The 9,771-nt window shown below is 57.2% G+C and overlaps 2 protein-coding genes across 3 annotated transcripts in view; both read left to right on the plus strand.

The window, feature by feature from the left end:
- The first annotated feature begins 1,327 nt into the window (after positions 1–1,327).
- GOLT1A (golgi transport 1A) lies at positions 1,328–2,981 on the plus strand. Of its 2 annotated transcripts, none has more exons than XM_014955429.1 (5): positions 1,328–1,398; positions 1,970–2,061; positions 2,153–2,331; positions 2,488–2,551; positions 2,901–2,981. In XM_014955429.1, the coding sequence occupies exons 1-5, from the start codon at positions 1,374–1,376 to the stop codon at positions 2,937–2,939; spliced, it is 399 nt and encodes a 132-aa protein (XP_014810915.1). In that variant the 5' UTR covers positions 1,328–1,373; the 3' UTR covers positions 2,940–2,981. The 2 variants fall into 2 exon arrangements, with proteins under 2 accessions (XP_014810915.1, XP_014810914.1); XM_014955428.1 differs by lacking the exon at positions 2,901–2,981 and adding an exon at positions 2,739–2,857.
- A 6,392-nt stretch (positions 2,982–9,373) lies between these two features.
- REN (renin) overlaps positions 9,374–9,771 on the plus strand; it is a 4,881-nt gene continuing 4,483 nt past the window's right edge. The window contains exon 1 of the mRNA XM_014955425.1: positions 9,374–9,415. The gene's annotated coding sequence lies outside the window, so the exon portion shown is untranslated. The remainder of the gene's footprint in view (positions 9,416–9,771) is intronic.

The raw sequence follows: 9,771 nt of genomic DNA on the forward strand, positions 1-9,771 counted from the left end.
AAAAAAAAACCTATTTAAAATATATATATTTTTTCTGCTTTTATTAAAAGCAAATTTATTTAAAATAAAATATAAAGAGACTGTAAGTTTTAAGAGATGACGTGTTTATTTCTCTCTGTCCCTGAGTGTGGGGGGCCGGGGCGGGCTCCCCAGCTCGTGTAACCGGGGCAGACCCCACTTACACCGGCTGCGGGGACACCACCGGGGACGTGCCGGGGACCATGGTGCGTGGCTGTGGGTGGCCCACGCAGAGGCCGTGCTGGCCCAGCGGGGAGCCAAGGGGCCACCCAGACCCATAGGCAGCAATTCCTCCTGTCTGGGGGGCCGGAGGGGACAAGGAGCATCCCCGTGCTCCTGTTCCAGGTGTGCCCCGTGCACCAGGGACCCCCCGGCTGCCCTGTTGTGGAACCCTGGTGGTCGTTATTTTGTGTTTGTTTTGTTTTTTTTGAAAAAAAAAAAGAAAAAAAAAGACGAAACTTAATTCTTAATTTTATTTTGGTTATTATTTTTCATAACACTTCATATACCAGTGACTTGTAACCGAGAAAGGATTTGCATCGGGAGGAAATCTATTTATGCACTGGGGAGGGTGGGAAGGGAGGCAGTTGTTTTCTGGGGTTTTTTGCTAGTGTTAGAGAAATAAAAAGTATCTAAGAAACAGCGAGGTGTCCCTGTCTTTTGTCTAGAGGTGACCTTGGCTAACACTCCGAGATGAGAGCTGGTGGATGAATGGCAGCAGCAGTTCAGCCCTTGGGAAGGGTCTCACCTTGCCCATGGCTGGCTCCAGGGCTGGTGGCACCTTCTCCTCCCTCTCTCTGATTTGGGGGGGGACACACACGTTTTCTCAGTGGGGTTTATTTTACCTGTAGCTTCTCTTGGAGGAATAAAATGCTGCATTTCTACCTGGCAAATCTGTATAAAGCCAAGGAATAAAAGCAGCTGGGTTGTTAATGTGGGGAGCTGGTCCCTGCGGGCTCTCCTGAGGGACATGGGTGTAGAGGTCCCTGTGGGGTGGCACGTGCCACGTGGGGACCCTGCGTTGGCCACAGGCAGCAAGGTTGGATACCACCCAGACACCCCAAGGAGCACCACAACCATGTGTGTCCCCTGTTTTGGGGATTGCTCCAAGCCATCCCTTCCCAGGGAGGACACGTAGGGACCCGTGGCCACCAACCCCTCTAAGTGTCACCCTGCAGGGAAGCCCGGCCACTGTGTCCCCCCCCTGAAGGAGGTGCTGACGGCGCGGGGCGGGCGCTGCCGGGCTGTTAATGATTTGCAGGGTGACGTGGGGACTAAAGGGCTTTTCCAAGGGTCACTGCCAGGGAGGGCACGTGGAAGGGCGCCCGCCCTCGCCCAGCCCCGTCGCCTCCAAGATGGTGTCTCTGACCGACTTCCAGCGTAAGCGGGCGGACGGGCTGGGGTGGCCGTGTCCCCGGGGTGATGCCCATCCCCGTGGCATCAGGGCACACCGTGGGGATGTCCCACAGCGCCCAGCCAGGGCAGATGGTGGGGGGGGTCACCAGGGCAGGGAGGGGGTGCAATGCCCCATCCCCGGGGTGGAGGAACATGGGGACCAGGCAGGGCTGGGTGTGTGGGGACCAGCCCCATGGGTTTGCCCTCATCCTCTGCCTGAGGTCTGCGTTGGGAATGGCACCTGGGAATGTACCTGGCTTGGACCCAAAGCATCTCCAGCCTCTTCCACCGGGCACCTGCACCAACCCCCTTCATGCAACTGTCTAGAAAAATGCTGGAGATGACCTTCCCGTTTACTTTTTCTTTGTGGTTTAGTCTTTCTCCAGCAGCCCGGAGGGGTTTCTGGGGTACCAACAGCCTCCCCAAGGCCTGGGCAGGTGGAAAGGCTGTTTCTAAGCTTTGGAGACAAATACAAAGCAGGTTTGTGGGAGGGAAGGGGCCAGGGATGTGCCAAGGAGAGTGACTGCAGCCCGAGGTGCTCCCCTGTCCTCCGCAGGGATCGGCGTGGGACTGGTTGGCTTTGGCCTCTTCTTCCTCCTCTTTGGGATGCTTTTGTACTTCGACTCGGTGCTCCTGGCCTTTGGGAATGTGAGTACAGGGGGGCCACGGCTCCCCACAGCGGGCACTGGTGCCCAGGATGGGCAGGACTTCTCTGACCTACTCCCCTTCATCCTCCCAGATCCTCTTCCTCTCCGGCTTGGTCTTCATCATCGGCTTCAAGAGGACCTTCACCTTCTTCTTCCAGCGGCCAAAGATGAAGGGCACCAGCTTCTTCCTTGGTGGGGTTGTCGTCGTCCTCATGCGGTGGCCCCTCCTGGGCATGTTGTTGGAAGCTTATGGCTTCGTCAACCTCTTCAGGTCTGTCTCACAGCACCCAGCTCCCCAGTGGGTGCCCTGGGCTAGAGACCAGGAGCCATCAAGCCCCGTTGCTCTGAAGACCTGGGCAGACCCTACTGCTCCCATCCCTGCAAAATCCTGGCACGGAGCTTAACAGAGACTTTTGTTTCAATGCAGGAGTTTTTTCCCGGTGGCTTTTGGGTTTTTGGGCTCGCTGACAAACATCCCCATCCTGAACAAGGTGAGCAGGGCGCTGGGCACAGTCCTCCTGGGTGGATGTGACCCTTGGGGTTTGCAGTCCCTGGGTAATATCAATCCTGATCCCTGTGGTTGGGACCAGACAGGGAAGGTCACTGCGGACTCTCCGCAGCCCCCCCAGGGATGCACTGGAGGATTTTCCTGCTAATCAGGATCTCTCCCTGTTGCAGCTCCTGCAGAATGCAGGAGGCAGCAGCTCCATGGTGTGACCTGCGAGATGGGCCTCATTGCTGGAGATGGGATGGCACAAGGAAGCCCTGGATCCGGCTGTCCCGTGGTGAGCTGTCACACTGGAGGATTTTCCTGCTAATCAGGATCTCTCCCTGTTGCAGCTCTTGCAGAATGCGGGAGGCAGCAGCTCCATGGTGTGACCTGAGAGACGGGCCTCATTGCTGGAGATGGGATGGCACAAGGAAGCCCTGGATCCGGCTGTCCCGTGGTGAGCTGTCACCTCTCCTGGCCCCGGGACCCTTGGCACTACCCCAGCTGTGGGGATGATGCCTCACTGCCCCCTGGGGCTCCTTGTGAGCAGCTCCTGAGCGAGGCTCCGGGGACCAAACGCTGTGCCAGGCAGGCTTCTGGAATTATTGGCGTTATTTTATTCTTTTTGTCTTTCCCTGTTGAGAGATTTAATTAGGGGCTCCTGTGAGCAGCTCCTGAGCGAGGCTCCGGGGACCAAACGCTGTGCCAGGCAGGCTTCTGGAATTATTGGCGTTATTTTATTCTTTTTGTCTTTCCCTGTTGAGAGATTTAATTAAAAAATGTGTCTGAGACTGAACTCAGGCTGTGCTCCTTTCCTCTGGCTCCAGGCTTGCTCCAGCTCTGGTTTTTCTTAGCATCACCAAGAGGCATCATGGCCATAGCTGAAGATGACACAGGGACCTTCCCGTGTCTGTGGCTAGAGGTGGCACGGGGACCTTCTCATGGTCACTGCTGGAGATGGCATGGGGACCTTCCCATGGCTATGACTGGAGATGGCACAGGGACATTCCCATGGCCGTGGCTGGAGATGGCATGGGGTTCTTACCATGGCCATTGCTGGAGGTGACATGGGGACCTTCTGGTGGCCATGGCCCCAGCTGTCCTGGCCAAGCCCTGGCCAATCCTGGCTGGCAGGCAGTGGCCTTGGCGCTGCCTTCCCACGCGTCCCACGGGGACATGGGCTGCGGAGCCAGAGCCCGGGGAGAGGCGGGAGGGGGCAGGGGAGGTTGGGAAAACACCCATTAAACCACATTAACATTTCATGACCCGATCGGAGGAGAGCAAATTACCCCGTTCGAATTCAGCCACCATGAAAAAGCAAATGACATCTGGGGTTATTAATTAATTGAGAGATGCTGGGGTGGGAGGGGGGCCTGGAGCAAATCCATGGAGTTACAGTGCTGGTATCTCTGAGGGTTTTGGGTCAGGACTCGCACTTTCTATAGAGCTGCTTCCTGTGGGATGTGGCCGGGAGGGAGCAGAGCTGGACCCGCTGGCTGGTGTCTGGTGGGATGGAGCTGGTGGGAGCTATGGTGGTGGTGAGTACTGGGACAGCTCAAGCCAGGAGAACATCTCCAGCTCCCTGTGCCCACCCCATTGCCGGTGTGGGTGCTGAGGGGGTCTGTCTGCCTACCCGTGACCCTGCTGTCTGCACCACTCCCACTGAGACCTGTGATTTACACCCCAGAGAGGGATCCAGCCCCATCCACTGGCATCCAAAGCGCCTTTTCATCTGCTGCACACCCTCACAGCTCCAGCACACCTTCTGGGAGGGCGATGGGAAGCTCCTGCTTTCCAACCTGTGTCTGTAGGGATAGAAAGTGACTATTTTGCCTGGCTGCTGGGAGCCCTGTCACATCGCATCCCCCACCACATCTCCTCTGTGTCCTCTCTGCAGCTGATTTGGCCCCGAGAACCACTCAGGCCCAGGTACATCAGGTGCTTTTAGACCCTGCTTCAGGCAGGTCCTGCGCCTCTGGATGCTCCGGAGGACGAGCATCCCCTGGTGCAAGGGGCCGGCTGCTCGCTGGGAGACAGACCTTCACTGCAGGCAGGAATCTGAGGTCGGCACAGAGCTCAGATGATTTTAAAGGAGCTGTTTTGGTGGGGCTGGAGGAGCTTCTCTCCCCAGGAGAGCAGCCAGCTCTGCCAGGGAACTGGTCAGATAACTCAACCGCTCTGTGCCATCCGAGACACAAGCTCCATGGATGTGAGCCAGGTTTCTGTGAGCACTGGGGAAGCTGGGTGAGAGCTGGAGCTTAATTAAACCCCGACAATCACATCAAAGCCGGTCCCTGTGCAGATACCCTTCTTAACTTGCAAGAATTAATTAACGAGTTTGAGTTAAACCTGTTCCCTCTTGATTGAAGCGCAGCCTGACGGAGCTGGTGGCAGCGCCTGTTGGCACATGGCAGGCACCACACCGGTGCCCAGTTTGCAGTGGGTTGGCACCAGGTGAAAACTGGGAGCAGCTCTGACAGCTCAGCTGATGTGGGGTAACTCATTTGGGTACCCAAACCCCACCTCCAGCAGCTTGGTTGAGCCCTGGGGAAGAGAGAACGAGCTCCCAACAGGTATAAATGAGGGCAGCCCAGCTGGGTGCGAGCTGGAGCTTAATTAAACCCCGGCAATCACATCAAAGCCGGTCCCTGTGCAGATACCCTTCTTAACTTGCAAGAATTAATTAATGAGTTTGAGTTAAACCTGTTCCCTCTTGATTGAAGCGCAGCCTGACGGAGCTGGTGGCAGCGCCTGTTGGCACATGGCAGGCACCACACCGGTGCCCAGTTTGCAGTGGGTTGGCACCAGGTGAAAACTGGGAGCAGCTCTGACAGCTCAGCTGATGTGGGGTAACTCATTTGGGTACCAAACCCCACCTCCAGCAGCTTGGTTGAGCCCTGGGGAAGAGAGAACGAGCTCCCAACAGGTATAAATGAGGGCAGCCCCCTCTTCCAAAGCTGGGTATGGATGTTTTGCACCCCTTGGAGGTCTGGCTCTGGAGAAGCTGCTCTCTTCTTGCTGGTTTTTGAGGGGGTGCCTTGATTTTGAGTGCAGATTGCAGCAGAAGGCTCCTGAGATGCAAAAAAAAAACCCAACCAAGCTACCAAAAGCAAGCAACTTCCCAGCATGAACTTGGCTGTGGGTAGGAGGAAGGCAGAGGTGGGTCCAGCTCTGCTGGTATCAAGACCAGTTTTGATGAAAGGTTTGGAGCAGAGCAAGAGCTGGGCAGCTGCTGGTGGAGGAGGGCTGGGATGGACACCACACAGGTAAGTGAGGGCTGCAGCCTCCCTGATGCCTGGCTGGAGCTCCTGTCTTTGCCTCACCCTCGGGCTGGAGAAGCAACTTTTCCTGGTGAAGTTTCATCTTCAGGGCTTCACCAGAAGAAAGAAGAGTGGCTCTGGAGACATCACATGCAGGATGATGCGATTTCCCCCTGTTTAATGCCCTGTCCCCACAGCAGCAAGTGTGGATAAACTGTGTGTGTGCCCCAGTTGCTTCACCCTACTGGGAAAATCATCCAGGCTGGAGCATCATCCCCAGGTGACAGCGGGGGACACTTCCCACCAGGGTCCAGAGTGACCCAGGGAACCTCTGGGAGCTGCCTCTGGGCTGGAGCAGGCAGCAGTGAGCTGGAGTTGGTGCTGCTCTTCCCAGTTTATTGCAGGGAAATGTTTTCCCTCTGGTTCAGTAAATCACGATTTCGATGTGCCCTGCCAGAGAGCTCTGGTTCTAAGCAAACAATTTGGGTGAAGCCCTGGCTCTGTTGACGTCAATGACCGAATTCCCCCGGTGTTGGTGCCATCCAGAGCCTCCTCTAAGTCCTTCCCAAAAGTTGCTTTGGTGCTTGAGCTTCTCGATCACCCGGAACAAGGATTCTCACGAGCCTCGTGTGTTTTTACTAGCAACAAACTCACCTACTAGAAAAGTGCGTAAAATGTGTGGGAAGGACAGAAATGTGCCTACCTTTTTGTACCCTTTTAAAAGATCCCTCAAGAAATAAGGCTGTTCAGTAAAACTTCCTAATGATTCCATTTAGAGAAGGAAGTACTTAACATCTCAAATTTTATTGGAAGAAATGCTCTTGTTCAGCCCAACACTACAGAGGAACACGTTTGTTTCTCTCTGGAAAGCGTTTTTCCTTGAATTCACTCTTAGCTCAATCGTTCGACTCCTTGAAAGCAGGCAGGGAAATAACTTAAGAGCATTCCCCTGCTATTTCCAGATGAGCTGCTCTTCGTAGGATACAGAACTGTAGGAAGCCCCAGCCCTTTGCAGCAAAGTGCAGCTGGATTCCCAGAGCAGAGCAGGACCCGACGGGGAGACTGCAGCCTTTCCTGCTGGCCTCTTACCTTCAGTCCCTGCGGATCCAGGTTAAGTGATGCTTTGGTTAGAGCTGATGGATGCTCCGAGGCTGTGTGGGGATTGCTAAGCATCCTCCCTGGGTCTTCTGGTGGGCTGGGAATAAAACCAATGCCATCTCAGAGCTGGCTGATGCCCCTGATGCCATCCTTCCCTGCCCTGCCCTGCAGAGCCTGGCTCTTGGCACGGCTCCTGCTCCAGACCTGTGAGCCTGGGGGGGAAACTCCTTCCCCCTCCCCTGATCCTGTAACCCTGTGCACAAATTCACCCTTAAAACCCAGCATCAGGTCTTTCCATCGCTTCTCCCGTGCACCTGCTCCTCATCCCTGCTTGCTGCTGGAAGAGGTGAATGGAAAATGCCTTCCAGGGATTTTCCTTGCGTGGGGAAGGTGTCCTGTGCCGAGGGCGTCCTCCAGCCCTGGTGCTGCCAGAGAGGCAGGTCAGCCTCAGGGCTAGCACTGGCCACTGCAGGGCAACAGCCCTGAGTTCTCTGATGGGCTTGGGTAAGTTGGTTTTTCACCTGTTTATGCCTTGGTTTTCTTTCAAAAGGGTCTGTGATGCCAACCCCTTGGCGGGGAAGGGCTGTCTCCCTCGGGGACCCCCATCCCTCCATCATTCCCAGCTGCATCCCACTCCGGCTGCCCCACGGGAGGGGAGTCCATCTGTCCCTCCCAGGGAAAAGCCATGCCCAGAGCATCCAACACTCCTCAGGGCTCCTGTCGACGTGTCTCCCCTTGGTCATGGGTCAAACGGGAGCCGGAAAAGCCAGAGCCCCAGGGCCCTACATCCTGGGACCACCTTCCCAGGCTGACGTGGCCCCTTCCCTTCGGAGTCACACCACAGCCCTGGGGTCTCCTTTGGGGAACGGGGCTCAGCAAAGCACACAGAGCCCGCGGGATGCCCGGAAAGGGGATTTATGTCCGGTGGCTCCCTGCCAGGCTCTCTCTCTCTCTCACATCGCTGCAGTCCCTGGGCTGGGTTGCTGCCTCCTGACCTCTGCACCTCGCTGCAACCTGTGCCGGGCCACAAGGCTCCCCCGAGTGACGCAGCACCGGGGTTCGGCGTGGGAAAAGACGTCAGGGCCGGGGGATAACGGGGCTGCGACCCACGAGGCAGAGCCTTGGTGCCCGCCGAGGTCAGCCTTCCCCTGGCTCCAAACACTGCAGCCAAAATCCCCCAGGGGAAGGAGGCTTTGGAGCCCTGGTTTTTGGGGGAAGCTCTCCATAGCCTGTGGGGTGTCCTCCTCACCCCCCCCCACCCCAGCACTGGTGTCCCCTGGACAAAGGTGACAGCAGTGCCCTAAACAAACCCCATCCACAACAGGAGCGGTTGCGTAGCTGGGGTTTCGAGGCAAGGGCAAGTGTGTCATCAGGTTCCTTCTTCCAAGAACATTTTTATTGCCTTTGCGGTCATTTCCCACCGAGATTTCCTGAGCTCAAGCTCTGGGCTTGGAGCCACGGGGCCTGATCTGGCACCCACCACCCTGGGCTTGGGGAAATGCAGCCGTGTGGGAGCTGGGGACCAGGGATGCACCTTGTACTGAGGAGTCCTCTGCAGCCCACGCTGGGGTTTTCGAGCAGCATCTCCCTTCCAGAGCCCAGGGCAGAGCAGCACGGGCACCCAGAGCCAGGCTGGGCTCCTCCACACCCCACTTGTACAGGGCAGAGACAGACTGCTCCTCCTGATCTTGCTGTGCCTGGACAGGCTGTGGATGCTCCTACCTTGGTCCTGTATAATTTGCAACACCTGCAATGAGTTCAGCTGTTCTCTGCTCCCTCTCTGGTGTAATAGATCTGGGGGGGAAGGTCCCCCCTTGCTGTGCCCCCATGAGGGCAGCAGGGTCTGATGGGTTTCCATCAGTGTCTGTGTGGCTGGAGGGGCTGTGGGTGAGGTCTCTTTGCTGCTCCCAACCCTGGGCCTTTGGAGAAAACCCCATTTCTTTGCAGCGTGGAGCTCAGGGACACCTCCTTGGCCAGACTGCCCTCTAAACCTGAGCCACCTCTGTCAGCATCACCCACCAGCTCTCCTGACTGACACCAGCAGGCATTTGGCCCGTGCCCTACACATGCCGTGTTGGCAACGGCCGGGTGATGACACACAGCAATGCCACTAACTGCAAGGAGCGTGGGTTTGTGGCTCCCAATCATTCACAGGTCCCCTTGGCCAGCCACACTTGTCGGCTGTGCCCACCAGGCACGGGGCTCTCCTGGCCATGCCACCCTCCTCAGGGACTGTCACCATCCAGCCACCTGCCCACGGGGCTGCCTGTGGGATCCCCAGCCCTCCCCCGGCCAGCGGGGAGGAGAAACCCACACGGCTGCAGAAACCCAGGCTATAAAAGCATCCTCCCCTCTGGGATGCAGGGAAGCTGCTGGCAAAGGAGGCGGCTGCCCGGGGAGAGCAGGATGCCAGCAGGACCCAGCAGGAGGGTGCAGCAGTACCTGGTGGTCTTGGCCGTGACCTTGGGTGCCAGCTTCTTCCCCTCGCCAGCCCAGGCTCTGCAGAGGTAGCTGGGGGGGTTCATTGCAGGTGGCCCACAACGTCGTGGGTCTCTCTGTCATCCCCCTTTTTTTTTTTTTGGGTGCTCAGGCTGGTGCTGAGGACAGGAGGAGTCTCCTCCTGCTGCAGCCATGCTGGGAACCCCCCTTCCTCCTCCTTTTCTGTTCTGTTCTGCCACCCCTGCTCTTCTTCGCTCCTCTTCCTCTCTCCCCTGGAGCACCGCATGGCTCAGCATCGCCCCTCTCCCCCGAAAAACTTGGGGGGGGAGGGGGGCGAGATGAAATGCTTTGCTTTCCAACGAATGTGGGGCCGGGCCCCCCCCCGTGGGTGGCTGCTCGGTGTCGCTGGGTGCCTCCTGCAGCA

The sequence above is a fragment of the Calidris pugnax genome, unplaced genomic scaffold (assembly GCF_001431845.1).
Source record: "Calidris pugnax isolate Ruff unplaced genomic scaffold, ASM143184v1 scaffold215, whole genome shotgun sequence".
Lineage (NCBI taxonomy): Eukaryota > Metazoa > Chordata > Aves > Charadriiformes > Scolopacidae > Calidris > Calidris pugnax.